Consider the following 19,174-nt stretch of genomic DNA (forward strand, 5'->3'; position numbering starts at 1 on the left):
CCACTCGCCTAATACACTGCGAGCCCCTTCCCGTGGAATCGCGATCTATGTGGATCTTCCGAGGTCAAGCCAGTCCGCGCGGAATCAATGTTTCACGTTCCTTCCAAACCGCCGAATCCCGTAAAAATTTTGTTTTATGACTGCCTCGGGAATGTAGGGTTCGCTCCAAATGGGATTCCAGCTAGATACCTAAGGTTGGGATCTAGAGGTTAGCGCAGCTGGCTGCTACCATCATGCATCAACAGTAGCTGTTACAGTATTAATCCTTTTAGTACCCAATAGCAGTGAGAGCCTCTCTCCTGCTACGTACATTTACATGGAGACGATTTTTTCTTATGAACCCCACGATCTATTTTACGGTTTTAATGATTTGAACTTTTTCGTAGCTCGTAATCTCCTTAAAAAAGGAGAAAATTAATATCTATTGCATGCCTACATGTTCTCCAATAACTATACATTACCAGAACCAACATAGAATTTCATCTCGGTTTAAGGGAATTTAATAACATACAGATATTCATTAGGCTCTGTTCAGAATTTTCATCACGAGTCTGACACGTTATTGTTGGGCAAGGGGTTGAAGGACCTATGTTATGAAATAAAAATGGTACTCGCTAATTTTTTCGAATGTACAGAACATGTAAATCAAATCTGACCAAAATATCCTATACTTTATAAATTTTAATTATTATTCTTATATCTTCTAATTTTTTAAATTTACAGCAAGGAGCATAACTGATTCCACACACTTTAAATCAGAACAACTTTTTTATGAATGCACCAAACGACTTCAATTTCTCTGTAAGGCTAGAAGAATTAGATTAATAAATGATCTGTAAACAATATTTTGTAAAAATGCATTTACAAATAGTAAAAATTGATTTTTACTCCTTTTTTAGCTGGCTCAATAACGAAAATTCAAAAGATGTATCTGGTCAACTGGTAATTATTATATACGCTCTGAACGAATTATAAACGATCAAAAATGGTAAAACTTGCCACTTTATGGTACACTACAAATTACCACTTTTGATCGTTTATAATTCGCAAACCAATTAACTAATCTCAATGAAATTTTCAGAGTGTATATAATTTATACCAGTTGACCAGACACATCTTTTGAATTTTCGTTATTGGCTAAAAAAGTTTTATAGTAAAAATCAATTTTTACTATTGTTTTTCACAATTCCGCCCAAATGCATTTATTCAACATATTTTTTACACATCATTTACTAAACTAATTCTTCTAGCCTTACAGAGAAATGAAAGTCGTTTGGTCCATTCATAAAAAAGTTGTTCTGATTTAAAGTGTGTGAAATCAGTTATACTCCTTGCTGTAAGTGGGGCAATTGTTTTCCAATTTTGCTTCTAGATCTATCCCGTTCTAGTCCATAATCATCCCACAATTTCTCAACCTCTTTTTCCAACATTTATTCAAATAGTATATGTACATATTTAATTTTGCATTTAAATATTATCGTATAATAGCTACATCTAATCAAAATAGAACAATCAAATCAAGCTGGATGCTCGTGTTCTTTAATTACCATATTGTTGAAGATAAGTAAGTATCCGGTGATTTATGGACGGGAGTGTCTGCTATTATGATCAAGACACAGTAGACATGATGTAACTTTATGGGACAAACGTCGGTGATCTCGAAGACTGACGCTGGTTCGTTCCAGTTAATAAATCTATTAGCTCGTATCGTATAGCGTAGGCAAAAAGTCAATTCATCATAGGACATTGATGAAATGGTATCACTGTCTAATTTATAAGACAATAAGAACGTACCGGAAACGTTCAAATACTGGGTTTCTGAAAAATGTTATTACTCCTGATTGTTGTAATTCCTGTATAACAATAACGGTTTAGATCGGTTCAGAAGCTCCAGATCGGTTGTGCACTCGTGCCGAGGTGTGGTTCGAGAAACCGTGGCCGGTATGGTGTCGAGTTATGTAACAGGTTTTATGTTGGTACACGTCCGATGAGCGCTGTAAGCGCGAGCTTAGCGTTTCTCGTCGAACCTTTCCTTTTTCACCTGTACCTACCAGAACGCGTGTTCAATGATACCGAGCACCGCGCTGCGACTTCGCGAGACTTGATCTAGGAATGACAGATAATAGCTGCGGGGAAAGCTGCCGGCATTGTTCGCGGCTATTGTCATGTCTGCACAATAGAAAAACGTCAATTCGCAAAATTTTTCTCCACTTGTTGCGGTAGTCGTTAAAATATGTCCAAACTGAAGAATAAAAAAAGTGTCGCATGAAATTTTACATTTCGACGCCATGCTCCCAATTCGGAATACCGAAATGAATACCGAGAAGGTGGCGCGTCTCTTCTGTAATGTGAATTACGATGAAAAGAAAAGAGGAGAGGACACTGGGTGCAGTGTTTCATGTGTGCAATGTGAGTGCACTATGAATGTGCTCGTTACGACTGCTAAAGTTACGTCTGCTACTATTGCCAGTAGAATTGAATACCTAGAATATCTAAAATGATTAACGATTCCTCCTACTGCGATTTTTCTGACTGAATAAAATAGAAAATAATTTCATTGTCTCTTTTTTTAACATTGTGTAGTTAGTTGTGCTCAAATTATTTCCCATAAAAAAGTACAATATGATGAAAACAACGATAATTTCCGGGAAAAATGCGATCATTCTAAGACTTGCATTTCTGCTTGTTATCAAACTTCTGTAAAAATAATGGGTGACTTATAATTTATATTCATGCTGAAACTGTACATTCAAGAAGCTATTGGCATACATTGGTTTTTGACAAAGCTGACAATCTTTCTTTGCCCGATTCCGGTCCACCGTGTTGGTAATTTTGATCGAACACTTTCCACAGTAATTTGGCACAGTAATTGCTTTAAGTATTAGAGCGAGCATGGCTCCGAAGGCAACAGTTCGCGTCAGTTGCACGAGTATTAAGTAGCGCATCATCCGATTTCCATTACGGTCCGGTCTTGCTTTACACCTCTGGTCCTATTGCGCTTCGCTCGCGATTCCCATGCCACAGAATCTTCCTTCCGCGGCTGTTAAAGCCTCGGTGCTCTTTGCCGTGCCGTTAAAGTGAAAATACGACGGTTGCCGCGAAGATAATCAGTGCGTGTCGACACAACCATCGGATAAATAACATATCGGTGTGGTTTTCAGAGCTTCCGACGTGGAAAAGTTGCGCGGAGGCCACAGCTTCCGGCCAACAGCCCCTCACAATCTTAATAACCACGTTTTCCTGAAAGCGAAATCTTCGTTCTTCGTTTCTTTCAGCGATAGATGCAAATCACAAAAGATGCACCACCGCATAAGCTTGAAATATTTGGTGAAGTAAACATTTTCTTACTCAAGTAATTGTTGAGTAAAATGGTAATATCTTTTTGGGGGATATTTACGCAGAACCTTGACTTTACTTTCATATTTTCTTATTATTTAAAAATAGAAAGTGGCGACGCTATACAACGACGAGCAGCAAAAGTTATTGGAACATCGAAAGCAACAAATTTTTATGCAAACTTAATCAGGCAACAAGAATGTGACTATCCAAATCTGTAGCCTTTCGTTAAATAATACAGGGTATCTCAGCTGAAGGAGGCCACCTAAATATCTTCTTTATTTTTAATGACACAAAAAAGATATATTTGGCATAATCTAAATGGTGTCGAAGGAGGAATATCATAGAAAGACAATTTTCTTTATATAATAATACTAATAATAGTTTTTTAAGGTCGTTGTTATTTTTTTCTCGGTAAAACATTTTTTTTTTTATCATATTTAAATAAATTTGTCAACCACCATAAGGTGGAATAAAAAAAAAAGTTTTCCCGGTAAGAAAATAACGATGACCTGGAAAAAACTATGAAAAAATAACCTGACAAAAGAAATTGTTCTTCTATGATATTCCTCCTTCGATACCATTTAAATTATTCCACAAATGTTTTTTGTGTCATTACTAGACTGCGGGTTTTATGCATTTATGGCAAAAATGGGTGAGTGTAATTTCAAACAATAAAGAGATTACAAGAATGTAACAGTATCAATAAATTTCTCATAGCTTAATAAAACCACTAAAGAGAGAAATAAATTCCTACTTGGTTCCTGTGTCTTGCAATTCATGCATACAATTTTTATTTTACACAAAGATCCGCAGTCTAGTCATTACAAATGCAGTAGATATTTAGGTGGCCTCCTTCAGCTGAGACACCCTGTGTACACTCAAAGAAATAAATTTTTTTAATATAATTCCTCGTGGATACGTCTTCGCAATCTCAATGATCGTCATTTTAATAAGTGATCAACAAATTATCAAAGATATCAAACTCCGGCTCTAACTTCAGCTCTAGATTCGTCAAAAAAAGTTTCGCTAAAATCGGCGACCCCAACCGAGACCTCTCCTCGTTATCAATTAAAAAAGGTGTTTGGCAGCAGACGTTCGCGTAGCTCGGCGACGAACGTGTTAAAGAAACGGGAAAAAATCGGTACTTTTGTAAACGAAAAACCAGAAAGCCCGTTGAAAAAAAAGAGAGAAGTGAAAAAGAGCGGTCGGTTGTGCAGCAACAACCTCTAGGTAGGAAAGACCACGAGCCTGGTGAATGCGCAGGCGCCTATCGCCCTAACCATCCCCCACCTTGATCGGCTAGAAGCCGGCTGGTTAGGTGTCTCCTCTCGCCGGCCACGTCCAGCAGTTGCGTCCCTGTACGTATCGTCGCGACGCCGTATGGCAGTGCGTCGCCGACTGGCGTCACGGCGCCTTTCGCCGTCGGTTGTGCGTCCTCTATCTATCCGTGCAATACTTGAGAGCGTGTTGTGTTGACGCGCCGGGTTCGTGTGCCGGTTGTCTTCTACCCTTCTCGGCTGAAATAAAAAAGAGTAAAACAAGTGTATTCTACTCCCCTTGGTGAGTTTTCCAAGTTGGTGGACGCCGGAAGTGAAAGTTTCGGTTCCTCTTTGGTTCACCGTGTTTAATTATCGATCACACGGGTGAGTCGGTCGCACACGCAGTCACGCATGCACACCGTCCCCCGGAGGAGGAGGAGGAGGTAGTTAAAACAGTCGTCGATGAGACACCACGTATAGTGAGATCTGGACCAGTGACGTCACGCTCTGTCATCCTCCCGAGGATTGGGAGATCGGAGGATGGTCTCGAGACAGCGTCGTGGGTTTACCGATCGGAGTGAACGCGACCGGAAGCCGGGTCATTGGTAAGGATTCCGTTTGAGCCGGCGACTAGACAGTACCCCGGTTGTTCCAAGACCCTGACGGGATGAGGATAGAGCAATCTGAGTAGCTAGCTGATCAGCGGTGGGGGGAACAGGCTTCGCATTCGTCGGGACTCTGCTCCCTGTAATTGTCCATTAGGCGACTTTCAAATTAATGAACATTGAACACCACAATTTTTATTGATTCTGCCTCGAGGTTAAGAATCCGACGTGGACCTACGATAGACCTTAACCTGAACGTTCTACACATTCACCCGTTTTCATTTCAGTATGTAATTACAGTAGAACTTCATTTATACGAACCTGTCGGGAGACCACCTGTCTCTCACTATCGACTATGATTTTGGTTGAATTGGAACTCGTGTAACAGGATTTGTGCTAAAATTTTGTTCGTATAAACGGAGTTCTGGCGTACTAGACTGCGGACATTTACGCGAAATTAGTACTTAATTATTTTAACAAATTACGTACAGCGTCATCGAATCTTTGGAAACTTCTTTGTGTTTTACCTACTCGTGTTTGCCAAAGAAAATGCAGAAAATACGCAGTTTACTAGTTACCTTATCCGACAGTTTATTATTCTTTGGTTTTCTCTCCTTTCTCTCTTTCATTTTCTGTCGCAGCCTTCCCTGCAATCTGTAATCTTTTTGCCCTGCTTTCCAGTCACTACCTTCGATACTAATACCTCTATCGGTTCCTTCGCAATCCCTTATTAGATGTTGAAAGACCATTGGTAATTATAGGGATACTGTGGGGATCAGTTCAGATTTGTTTGATAGGGATCTTGGATAACCGAGGATAGGCTTCTTGGATTTTTCAGAACCATTTTTCTGGGGTTCAAGGGCGATTCTAACTATACTGCTATGAGTAGCTGATGGTTCTTGATGAAGGAGACTTTGGCAAAATTATAGAAAATGAGGATGCATCAAAACTTGTTGGCAGAGATCTTGGTAAAAGAAGAGTAGGTTTTCTGGCTTTTTAGGACTGTTTCGTAGGGTACGAGAGCAACTCTGATTAAACTGGCGTGACCAGAGTATCGTGTTGTACACTTGGCAGGGATGCGCATTAACTAGTGAGAGTTCGTAGATTCACGAGCGGAGATAAGCATATGAAATGATTCGTCTGTTAACAGCTGGGTTCAAGAGTGATTAGAAAGTAAACGGAGTAAGTGAAACTGTCCGTGAATCTTCGTACTCTCAATAAAACTCGAACAAATCAATTTCGTACTTATGGAATATTCGAGATTCGATGAAGCGCCGATAAAACTAACGTAGTTAGACGTAAATGTATACTTCCGGGCACGAACGTGCTGGAAGCATCGAAGGCTGCTGGTAGAAATCGTTGATGAGGGTTTACACCTGACGAATAGGCACCGATTCTCCGTCGGCACTTCGGTTATAGATCGGCATTCCATAAAAGAAGCAATTAGATGAACGATACCTAGAAAGTGGTCGATTACTTCTGCCGATCAAAATCTTCGATCGTGAACAGGAGTTCATGCTCAAACGAATGGTGTCCGGGTATTATGCTCTTGAGATGAAACGGAGGAAAAAACGGATCGGATAGTTTTCATTACAGTCTGCTCTTTGAAACCCGAACCACTTGAACTACATTGCAGAACATAGTAGCTCTCTTCTAAGTAAGCAAACGCTTCGAGTAGACTGCGGATGCGCTTGTAGCTGATACTGCTACACGTACGTTACGAAACTGTGAAAACAGTCTCACATGAATTTTTAAGGAATTGTGTGCAATGACATTTTTGAGAATTTTTGGCGACGTTCGAATACGCAGCATTTGAGGAAAGATAGGTCTTCAAGGTTCCCAGTGTACATCACGTGCAAATATTTTTGAGGAAGATGATCTCTGTGCGACGAGCAAGCAGCGGATTCTACACTGAGAGAAAAAAGTAGTTACTTCAATGACACGCGTGTTATTGTAATTTTTTTACTTCGATGAATATCAATGCATTCTTTTCACTAGTATGAAATTTAGAAGCAAATCGTGATGTATTTGAATTGTCTATCATGAAATGATTGAAAATATTATTCGACTCAATACCGTACATTATTATTCGTAATATTTATCTTTTTCCTTCAATCAGATATGTTGTTAAAAAAATTTGAGAAATGTATTGATTTATACTGGAATTGGTTTGAGGCTATATCTTATTTTTTTGAAAGATTGATGTCAAGCTATTCGCTTATATGATTGGCGGAAATGAGTTTTGCTATTGAAATTCAATAGTATTAAATATTAAAATAAGTTCATATGATATTGGCACTATTCAATAGTACATCTTACTGAATCAACATATATTTTTTTTGTTTCGACAGGATTTTTTTCTCAGTGTATGCATTTATGACAAAAATGAGTAGGTGTAGTTATAATAGTATGTGTACACATTAGAAGAATTTGAGACTATTGTTATATTATCTTTAACCAGCTAATATGTTAAGAAAGAATATCAATTTCTATTTCACTCCAGTTTGTAGCAATTCAGGTGGAAAATTTTTATTTTGCTTAAAGATCCGCTGTCTGATGACTAGACTGCGGATTTTATGCATTTATGACAAAAATGAGTAGGTGTAATTCAAAACAGGAAAAAAATTAAAAGAGTTTAACAATGCCGATATACATACTATTTTTAACACATAAAAATCATTAATGAGGAAAATAAATGTTTACTTAGTTCCTGTTGCTTGCAATTGATGTATAAAAATGTTATTTTGCATAAAGATCAGCAGTATACTAATGACGATCTGTTGAACACAAATTATAGAAGTATTTCACACTCCGTGATTAAATACAAAACGCCGAGGTATTCGGTAGAAGTGTTCAGTGTTTTACAGGTATTTCAATTACCAAAGCATTCGACGCTGGTTTCGATCAACAGACTATAGTAACCTGCCTTCGTAGGCTGAGAAAGGTGTCTACCAGGAAGCAATGGCTCGAATTATCTGATTCTGTTGTCGCAGCGCCGATAATCTCCCCTGTTAGTAGCACTATCGGCCGACTGCAGCTCGCGCTGATAACGCGTCGCTTGTTAACCGGCCTGTACACCGACCGTTTCGGAGTGGTTTAGAGATAGAAGAGTCCTCGTGAACTGCACTGCATTTCCGAATAAACTGACTTCTCGTTCATAATCCTCGATTAAAATTTCATCAATGTTACCTTGATGAAGAATGTTAACGAATTTTTAGCCTCAAACGAGAATCAAATACATACCTACTTTAATTTACGCGTATTTATTGCACAAACTAGTCAAAATAAAGCCTAGAATTATACACTTGACGACCGCCGAGATACTTTCCAGAAAGACGATTCTTCATCCGACCGGACGATCGTACTTTCAGGACATAACAATCGACCTCGTTTGAACGACAGCGATCGAAAAGCTCTCCTCTCGTCCATTCGAAGTGCCCTTTCCGCTCGCAATATCCTGTTATCGGAGTTATCGATCGGTAAAAAAAAGCAAAATTGTTCGGAATGGTTCGTTCACAGAGTCGTGTGTGTCTGAATTGCTGTCACGGTTCCGTCCGGTTTGGCGATTTTTATCGGTGACGTCGCATGCGTCGCGCGTCACTTATCACTTATCACCGGCCGAATAACGATAAGTCGCTTCTTCGATGTCGTCGTGGGTGGTGCAACCGGGTTTCCCGACTGCCCAAGGGTCTGGGATCAATGCTCGTTGCAGTCGTTCGCACTCGATTGCTCGATCTCGTCTCGCGTTCGCCGCTTTCCACTCGACGCCAGTTTCCTCATCATTTGTGTTCATCCGTTCCAATGGACTGGAAACCCGTGGCTAAAATTGAATTTTTCGAGTTTCGTATTTTGAAAAGATCGTCTGTAGCAGAGCCGCCAGATGAGGGGAATTTACTCGAGTCGAGAAGAGGAAGTTACCCCTTCTTTGCCAGTATCGGATTAGTCACGTGACACATGCACGCGTGGTAGAAGGGGAAGGTAGAGTGGGGACACAAGTCTTAATCTGACCACTCTGATCTCTGTTTACTGACCCGCGCGATCCAATTAATACTCTTGTCTGAAAAAATAACAGGGTTCTATGTACATACGTACACACTGTGATAGCAGATTGGATCTGTTCGAAGATAAAAAAGAAAGCGAGCTAATAAAAACGTGGTAATAACGTTGCAATCGGAGGATATGTTCCTTATCGACTCAATATCGGCGTCTTGATAATCGATTTAACTTGTGTACAGCTCGATCTTATTATATCTCGTGAGAGAGAGAGAGAACAGGTGGTAAATAGTGAGTTAGAGGATTCAAGGAAACCGAAGCGAATTGAACTTTCTCCGAGATATACCTTTCGCCGATTGATCCCGGCGCACGTGTAATGGATCGAATATCTTCTCGTCACGCTTTATTAGAATCACGAACGACAATTCATCTTCTGCTGGAAGATCCAGTATAACTGGCAAATTACTTTCTGTCCGTGAAAATCGGCCCGCGATCGAGATGGATTACGAACGTGACGGGAAATCTCGTGACTCGAGGGAGCTAGCTAGAAGATTACTTTCCTCGCAAGGGAACTTATCGAGCACGTAAATTCAGAAAAATCATGGAACTTTGCACACATATAGAAATATCTCAAGAACAACAAATGATATCCAAAAAAAAGTTGAAACGTGTCTTCCAAACTGTGTAAAAATATTTTTTGATGCATTTTATCATTTGTCTAAGTTGACGAATTTTCGTAAAAATATGCAGTCCGGTTATATTTCACAGCGGTATCGTTTAACGGCAGAAACCAGCAGATTCGTGCAAGAAATTATAAGAACTAGATTCACGATGATTCAAGCGGTACAGCTCACGATTCTAGGACGATCGAGAGAGCGATTCTTTCATCGCGTGCCGTGACGTGGGAAAAATTGTTCTTTGAAGCGCAGCGAGCGTGTCTTTCCTGAAACGTGGCGTTTGAGAAATGAATTTTATCGAAAGAACGATAAATTACCGTTCCGACGCGCGAAGAATGAAAAAAGAGGAATCGATGTATGAGAACGCCTTGTTCTTTTTACGAGTACTTCGTCGAAACAGTGAACTTCACGCTTCGGGCTGCATACAATACCGGCCGGAACTTTCTCGACGCTAAATTGATGGTCAGACACTAAACTTTCAATTCTTGCTCATTGCTAATTAAAGTATATTAAAGTAGTAATTGTCCGAATATTCGAGAAGCTTAGTCCACAAAATTCGCAGAAGGTTCCTCGGATTCCAAACTCTTGTGCATAACTCTCAACCTTAGCGCAAGCATCTGCGATCCATTTATCAAATTCCGTTAATTCACACGTGCGCAGAACTCGTAAAGTCCTCGATGAATGCGCGAGAACGTTGTTCGAGCGGAAGTTGCAATTTTCAAAGTATCATTTTCGTGGCTGTAAGAGTATTCTGAACGACCGTGGACCATCGAGACTTTGATTTTGAAACGGCTCTCGGCGCTCTACTTTCCTACGCTGCATTCTGAAGCTCGTTACGTGTCACCCGTTGCATAACTTCGCTGCAAACCTGTGCATAAAGATCAACGTCGTAATCTCTATCTATCTTTCTTCCTCTTACGAGACGAATCAACACGAGAGAGAAAAAGGCCGAGAGGGGAAGAGGAAGAGACTGAGAAACCGAACGATCGCTCGTACCGTACGATTTTATGGTCGGTTTATTGTACGAGGATCTCTAGCATTCGTGCCAGTTAATGCGCGTAGATCGTAGCTGCCTCGGCCATGGATATGATCGCCGTAGATCCCAGACGTTGGTCGTTCTCGTGATTGAGGCCTGGCCAACCGTGTCTCGCAACCGGCTCCCTAATTTCGTTTAATCGGTCTGGCTTCTCGAAAATCATTTCGAACGATGAGAACTCGTCTCGGAATTGGAAAGGAAACCGTGAACCTCGTGCTACTTCATGAACGAACAGTTTTAGGTGCACTCGGATGCGAAACATTCGAGATATCCGAGGAGGAAGTTAGATAGTTGGCCAACCAGCTACGTTCTTCCGCCAGAATTCACGCTAAGATCTTGATACACGCGTCCTCCGAAAAATACGAGAAATTTTGGAACAGTAATGTATACGATAATTTTTATGCGAAATGAAAATAGTCCAAGTCAGCCGTAGGAAACAGAAATTACGTAAATGTGTATCGTTTCTGTTTTAATATGTTCATTTTTGTTGTGTATTGTATTCGTTCTGTTTCTAGTCCCGCATTTTATATTGCTTCCAATGCAATTCATGTGCGTCTGAAAAAATGCTAGAATTTATAGACGCAGAATAGTGTTTGTCCATCTGTGTTCATTTTATTTTGTTGAATTACTTTCAGGTCATTCCAAGAAATCTGTTTTCTTTACCAGAACGCGAAGTTTTTGTTTCTTGATAAATTCAGAAATACAACTGTTTGTAGAGAAAGTGATTTTAAATCGAGTCAAATATTATAATACATGAATTTATTTAATTGAATTGGATTTATATCGAAATGTTCATCTTACGTAGCCAAATGCAATTACTTTGATTACATCAAAGTTTGCAAACTACGTCGATGGATTAAGTCAAGCGATGTAACTGACCTGTAGGCTGTAAGTTGTAGCTACCATATACAATCGATGACCCCCGCGGCGCCATTGACAAGTCGTGAGTCAGCCATTGGCGATCAACACTACGGTTAACCTATTGTAGTGTTTTCACGATACAATACGTGGCAAATAGGTGATTCACGTTTGTATAGACTACTAGCTTTTGCCCGCGGCTTCGCTCGCACAGAAAACCGTTTAATGCCCTCGGAAATTGATATTGTTTCTCCACATAAAACCTTTTAATCCCCCATTCACCCCTATAGAGTTTTAATTTTATGTCATCCCGCCATCTTAGATTTCAAAACCCCTTTTCACCCCCTTAGGGGATTAATTTTTTAAAGTGTCGAAACAGATGTTTGATTAATTATATCAAAGAGCATTAAGACCAAGTATGAAGTAAATCCGACCACGAACTAAATATTCCTCATACAAACGTTGCAACCACTTTTCACCTCTCTAGGGGTTGAATTTTTTAAAATGCCGAAACAGGTGTTTGATTAATTATATCAAAGAGCATTAAGACCAAGTATGAAGTAAATCCGACCACGAACAAAATATTCCTCATACAAACGTTGCAACCACTTTTCACCTCCCTAGGGGTTGCATTTTTTAAAATGCCGAAACAGGTGTTTGATTAATTATATCAAAGAGCATTAAGACCAAGTATGAAGTAAATCCGACCACGAACAAAATATTCCTCATACAAACGTTGCAACCCCTTTTCACCCCCTTGGGGGTTGAATTTCGAAATATCCTTTCTTATCCCTTGTATAGATCATAAAGGAAACCTCTGTGCAAAATTTCAGCTTTCTAGGTCCAAGGGTTTAGCCAGGGCGTTGATGAGTGAGTGAGTGAGTCAGCACTGCATCTTTTGTATAGAGATGAAAATTGCAATAGCTTTTCGTTTTCATTATGAATGGACTCGGTGAACGAAAAACTAAGGTGAAATTATATTAAAATTCAATTAACACCGCAATTGACGTACTTTCGAAAATGTCTGCACGCTATCAGGGCGTAATGGTTCACAGCCTATTAATAAATTAGTTCGACGAAATCTCTGTTTCAATCCTGGCGATTGTTGCCGAACATCTTTTACCACTTAAATATCAATTTTCACTGTCTTCAGACAAGACTGCTGAAGATGGAATGATATTTCCACCTTTAATGATTTTAATAGAGGAGAAATCACATATTGACTTCTTCAATTTCTGAAATATTCCAACAATCTTGAGTTTCATCTACTCAATTTGGCTATAAATGCATGAAGATCCGCAGTCTACATCAGACATTCATGTAACTCCGAATTCTACTCTGGTTGCGAAGACGTTCGTCATAGGATTAAGGCTAGCCCACAGTATTTCGCCCGTTGAATATTGAAATTGATAGGCTATCGAAACCCAGAGGAAGCGTCCGTAATTCCGCAGAATCATCTGACACGGTGCTCGTACCCGAAACCTCATTTGCATTGTTGAGTGTTTGCCAGCAGCCGTGACGGGTTACACGGTTTTAGCCCTCGAAACGACAAATCCGCCGTTTCCTCTCGGTGGTGATCGACAGGACACGTCGAATGTCGTATTTAATATTAATGCCGGTTCCGGAGAGTACGCCGCGCGTAACTCGCACGCGGTCCGCGCTGATCGATCGCAATTAAGCCGTGTACGTGACACGTTGTTCCGCGGTCGAATCACCGTAAACCGCAGCAGTTAAAAGGCTGAAACGCCTACCCCTCGGCGGCCTTTATTTATCACGCGATCACGCGCGTCGAGATTTTCAATCGTAGCGGTGCGGTGAGCGCAACTTGTTCCAGTCCCGTCCCGTCGTTTCGACGAGGGACAAAACGTCGCCGGGAGCACGGATAACCGGCGATCTTATCGTTACCGAAGCGTTACCCGCGCGGTAGACAATGGTGAAATCGCGGCAAGCCGGTAGCTCGGTTGCTAGGAACTTCCCCAATGTGAACGTCAAACGTTGCTCGCAGTCTAGACCTCGAGAAATCGAAGCCGGTACATTTTCGAGATCCCTGTTTCGCGCAGAGTCGCCGGTTGAGGGGAAAAATATACCCCCTCTCTTCCAGTACCGGATTAGTCACGTGACTTGGCGGAAGCGTGGTGGAAGGGGAAGGTAGAGTGCAGAAATTTTACACAACTTTCTTCAGCACTTTCTCTGCAATTCCGACGAATTGCGATTTTTTCAACATCAACGTCGTGCAGTAAACTAAATTTTTCTGACTTCTCGAAAATAAATAGTTGTCTTTTGGAGAGCGTCCAGTATTGAAGGAGATAACTGTATATTTTAAAGAATTTTTGCTGTTGTTTAATATTTTGTGTTCGAAAGCTGTGTTAAAAGAGGGCAGAGAGAAAGTATTCTCCTTATTCAATTCGACTAGTGCAAAAATAGTTTGCGTACGTTTTATTACTGGAGTATCGAAGTTAATAAAACAACTCCTTACCGTGTAATAGTAATCAATGAGATCCGAAATGAAAGATCACGTTGCCATAAACATTCAACATCGAGTCTTTTCATAAATCATTAATAATAAAGGACCTCTATCACAAAAGATCCAGAATGAAAGGGGCAAACTACAGCGAACAAAGACTCTCCATCGAGCTGGATTCGAATTGGGGGGGTTCAGTTTGAAGCCCAACCCCGTCGTTACAATCACTATCCTTCATGTTTGATTTTCAAACATCGTAACTCGAATAATAACGATCAGTTCCCCGTTCATAATCTATGGAAAAACACTTGAGAGTCTCCCTCGTCGTTCGTCCATTTATTACAAAACATAACTCCGGCGCCGGTGGTCCTGTTCCCTCCGGCATCCCCTCACAGCTGGGAAAGTCTGGACGCGTTGGAAAGCAGGAAAAAAGCATGATACGGAAATCTGAATTGTGTCCCGTTGGAGCAAATAGTCCTCTAGGGTCGATGAACAGTCCAGCCATTTTTCGTTTCTCCAATATCGGAGGCGTCTCTCGATGGCGCCTCCTCTGTATAGGGTTGTCGAGACAAATCCAGAAAAGTTGTTATGTAGGGAGCAGTTCAAATTCCAGGAAAATGTCAATATATAATTTTTCACCAGTTATATTTACAAACATGGTACAGAATGGAAGTACTCGACGTAGCCACCACTAGCTTCCACGACCTTCTTGACCTTCGCTGAACCTCCTCCTCGTCCATTTTCGCCTTTTTCGGCGTTAGGGTATCTTCGATACGTGTCTACAGGGTGTCCCAAAAATGCTGTACTTCCTTGAAAGGGATCATTCCTTTGAGAAAGGTGTCATTTGAAGTACATAACTTTTCCTTGGCGAAGATGTTCTCCGCGTCTTCGTTAAGGAGTTATTAACGAAAATCACGGACCAATCAGAGCGCAGCTACTGCGAACGGACTCCGGCTCGGCCAATGCCAACGCCACGCTCTGATTGATCCGTGTTTGTCGTTGATCACTCCTCAACAAAGCCGCGGAGAATATTTTTGCAAAGGAAAAAGTTACTTGAAATGACTTTAGCTACATTTTTTTGGAACACCCTGTATACTATAAATCGATCTTTATTTGTGAGACTGCCCGAAAAGAGTCCAGATTTATCTAGACGGCCGTGTAGTCGTCTAGGATCGATGAACAGTCGTCGGTCGGTTTCTCTCGCCTCTTACCTCATCGCATCCCAGCCATTTTTCGTTGGTCCAATATCGGAGGCGTTTCTCGAATCGCTCGCGCCGCCGTTTCCTCTTTATTTCTTTTTGTCCTCCGCGTCTCTCGAATCGCCGGGTATCGATAATAACGCACGTTCCACGACCCCATCGATCCCTTCCTTTATATCCGCACATTCCCAGAACTTTGATCGTACGACTACGGCATATTCCCCGACGTTTTCGTGACGACCGAACCCTTTTCCCTTCGCTCGCGACGCCGAGGAGGCTGATGGAACTTTCGGCTCTCTAAAATTCAAACGAGGCCGGTCTCGAGCGAATGGAATTCTTCGAAATGAACGCTGGAATGTCAGGTGGGCGTTATTCACTCGGAATTATGAGTTGCTTAGCTCGGTAGTTCGGATATAACGCGGAGAACAAAGATGGGGTTGCTTGATGGCACAATACGTACCCCTAGCAGAAAATATTCGATCAAATCGGTGATAGAGATAATCAGTGATTAGTATACTGCGGATTTTATGCATTTATGGGAAAAATGAGTGGGTGCAGTTTAAAACAGTAGAAAAGTTACAATGATTTCAGAGTGCTAATCTATTTTTCTCAAAGTAAGAATTGACTGTTTACGTGGCTCCAGTTCAAGCAATTTTTATTATGCATAAAGATCCGCAGTCTCTCGTTAACAAATTGAGCAACAGTTTCTACAATTACATTCTCTAATTCATATTTTGTTTTCCAATAACCAATAAACGATTATTATAGATTCTCGCTATAGACGCTATATTTGAAAACAGCTTCTTCTATCGTATTCGTGGAAGTTGAATTTTCGAAACTTTATTGCTGTAAAAGCGGTTCCCAATTTTTCGATGCGTGACATTCCACATTCTATACGAATCGTGCATTGAATATTGGAACACAAAAGGAAGTAAAAATGTTTCAGTGGTTTTCATAACCTGCGTATGTATGTGCATTTATATGATCTCGTGACGAGTATAAGATACAGTAAAGTAGAGATTTGAATCCCAGTGAAACTTAATCCGCAGTAAAATCCCTAGTGCATTGGAGATACAGGCGTGTTTTCTTTCCTGTAAACCAGTATCTGAAATTGTCCGTTTGCATAAGGGTCCGCAGTTGATTGATCAACATCAGTAGCACAGATTTAGATACGGTGAACCTCAGTAATATTCGGACAGTTTTAAAAGGACGATAACTGTTTTAATTCATCCGAGAAGTTATAACAATTAATTTACTATAAGATTTCTAAAGGAAACAGCTGTCAATTTCATTAAAAGTACAAGTTACCTTTTCTCTGAAATTTTTGTCACGTCTTGTAGGAAAATAATTGCTCCAACTTCTCGAAAAAAATCCAAGTCGTACGATCCGATATTGAGAAGGTTATCGTCCTTGTACAAGTGTCCGAACATTACCGTGGTTCACTGTAACTCGAAGTAACTCCTTAGTAATATCCAGTAGATAGAAGTAAAAGTAGACTCGATCTAGAGTAGTGAGAAAGTGTAGAAGTAACGAAACTGTACAAAAGAAAGAACCATTCGATCATCCACGACGGATTCGACACGGATCGACCAATTCTCGGAGCGAGAGAAATCCTCCTCCGGTAGTCGCTGTGGGATGAAACGGCAGTCAGCAACGTAGAAATTCTCCACAGATCTGATAATCGTGTGCAATCGAAGATCCTTCCGCCAGTGAAGAAAAGGAAGCGAAAGAGAAAGACAGGGATATAAATAACTTTGTGTGTGATCGGTCCGTGAATTGTACAGTGCGGATTATATTGGCGGCAGCAATAATGTTGCCGCCGATTTTGAACAACATTAACAGCGACATACTGACGCTGTACACAAATCCAGGAAGCGGGAGGAGCGTGGCCACTCGAGCAACGAGGGGTCGTTACGCGGAGATCGGCGTCAAAAGGTAAACATTTCCCATTGAAAACTCACTTTATCCCTCTTTCACTCTTTTTCTCTACGCACAGCGGTCGTTGTCAGTTCAATTCATCTTTCATCTTGTCCAAATTATTCAATAGATTTTTTTAAAGTATGTAATATATATATGAAATTTAATTATACAAAAAGAAAATGCATTTGTGCATCCTGCATATGGAGAGAAGGTTAAATGATCGTGGATCACATTTCTGGTAACTTCTGCGAATTTTATCGGAGACAATAATGCATACATTTTTTTTGTATATTGAAAATGATATTCTACGTACAGTATTTTTCACTTCCGATTTTTTATAACTTTGACTGGCTTTGCGTAGCATAGAGATGAAATCGCTTTTATGCACTTTGATACGACATGAAAAAATATATTCAACACTTCAATTAAAAACTTGAAGCTCTATATTTCTTATAGGTAGCAGTAAAACATTGTCCTCTTTCATTTGTTTCCAATATACGCCCCATTTTGATTAACGCTGCGCAGTCGTAGCATAAACTCCATGCATGTGGTAGTTTTAACGATACTGAACAGTTTCTAGCATTAATTTCAAGCTATCAGTTCGTTTATTTTCTTAATCATCGTGACAAGCTGGAAATAATTTAACTGTTCAGTAATTTTCTCTATAAACGTATAAAATCAGCATCATATAAAATCAATCAAATGTACAAAGTCATAATGATCACCAACATTTATCAAAATTGAAGGACAGATGAATGTAACCATAGTACATAGAATGTAACTACAGTTACCTTTATGTTTTACAATTATCGAGATTAGAAAAATTCATTTATGGTAAAAATAATAGAATTTCCTTGTCCAAGCATCTATTGTTGCCATTTTCATAAACTAATGTTTATCGGATACTTTTAATGCTCGGTAGGTTCAGTGTTAAACAATCTTGAACTCATTGTACTGACCCAGCTCTGGCATGTGCGTGTGCGTATGCTAAGGAAATTACCGATCCTGAGCCCCGAAACGGCTTGTTAATTATTAATCGATACGTCCGTGCGAGCTGCACTCCGGATCGCGCTCGTTGCACTTGCCATTCTCGGCACCTGCATTTATTGATCCCGCCGCCGGCAACCACCGTGGACCGGTGGCGAACGCCGGAAATGGAAATTCTCGCGACGACAACGACGAGTCCGTTCCAACGAGCGCACGCATCGCGCGGTTTTTCGTTTAACAACGTTCTACCGCTTTTTGTTATCCGTAGAATTCTTTACAACGCTGAACGCGCCTGAACTCCGTGGACGTGGAGTCTGCTTTAATTTCGTAGCGGAAATGTCTTTGTGTCGTATGCCCCAACCGTAGACGTGTATGCGTGTTTTGCTTTATGTTCTTGCTTCCTTTGTAGACGTGTAATTTAATGATCGACTGGAAAATATAATAGTAGAATTTCAATTTAGAACGTTGTTGGTTGAAAAATGCGATCAAATTATCGAATCTTCGTTCGGAAATTTAAAAATGGTTTGGTGAAATTAAACGAGAGAGAGTTCTGCTGATTTTTCTATCAACTTTATTAATGGAGCAGCAAATGAAGGAATAAATTTAAATTTCAATTATCAGTGTGATTTTTATTTTGTTCTTCACTGACTGCTTCCCGTTGTAGGTAAGTAATAATTAGACGGGGTTTTTACATATTTTTGCAATAATTTTGTTGGCAATGCTGGACCATGTGTCTCTTCTGATTATTACTTATTTAGAGGTTCAGATCATTTTAAAAAGTGCAATCGATACATTTTGTAGATCGAGCCCTACCGAATTTTTCCCGAATTTTATTTTGAC

General features: G+C 40.3%; 1 protein-coding gene across 17 annotated transcripts in view; it reads left to right on the plus strand.

Moving 5' to 3' along the window:
• The window catches only part of Spri (Src homology 2 domain-containing protein sprint), a 267,117-nt gene that overhangs the window by 197,989 nt on the left and 49,954 nt on the right, over window positions 1–19,174 (plus strand). Inside the window, exons 1-2 of one of the 17 annotated variants that reach the window (XM_076426796.1) lie at window positions 3,827–5,203; window positions 16,974–17,362. The exons of 9 other annotated variants lie outside the window; for them this stretch is intronic. In XM_076426796.1, coding sequence (XP_076282911.1) covers window positions 17,238–17,362 — 125 coding nt within the window. In that variant the 5' untranslated portion in view covers window positions 3,827–5,203; window positions 16,974–17,237. 7 more of the 17 variants (XM_076426795.1, XM_076426798.1, XM_076426799.1 and 4 more) reach the window with 7 other exon arrangements.

The sequence above is a fragment of the Lasioglossum baleicum genome, chromosome 7, assembly GCF_051020765.1.
Source record: "Lasioglossum baleicum chromosome 7, iyLasBale1, whole genome shotgun sequence".
Taxonomy (NCBI): domain Eukaryota; kingdom Metazoa; phylum Arthropoda; class Insecta; order Hymenoptera; family Halictidae; genus Lasioglossum; species Lasioglossum baleicum.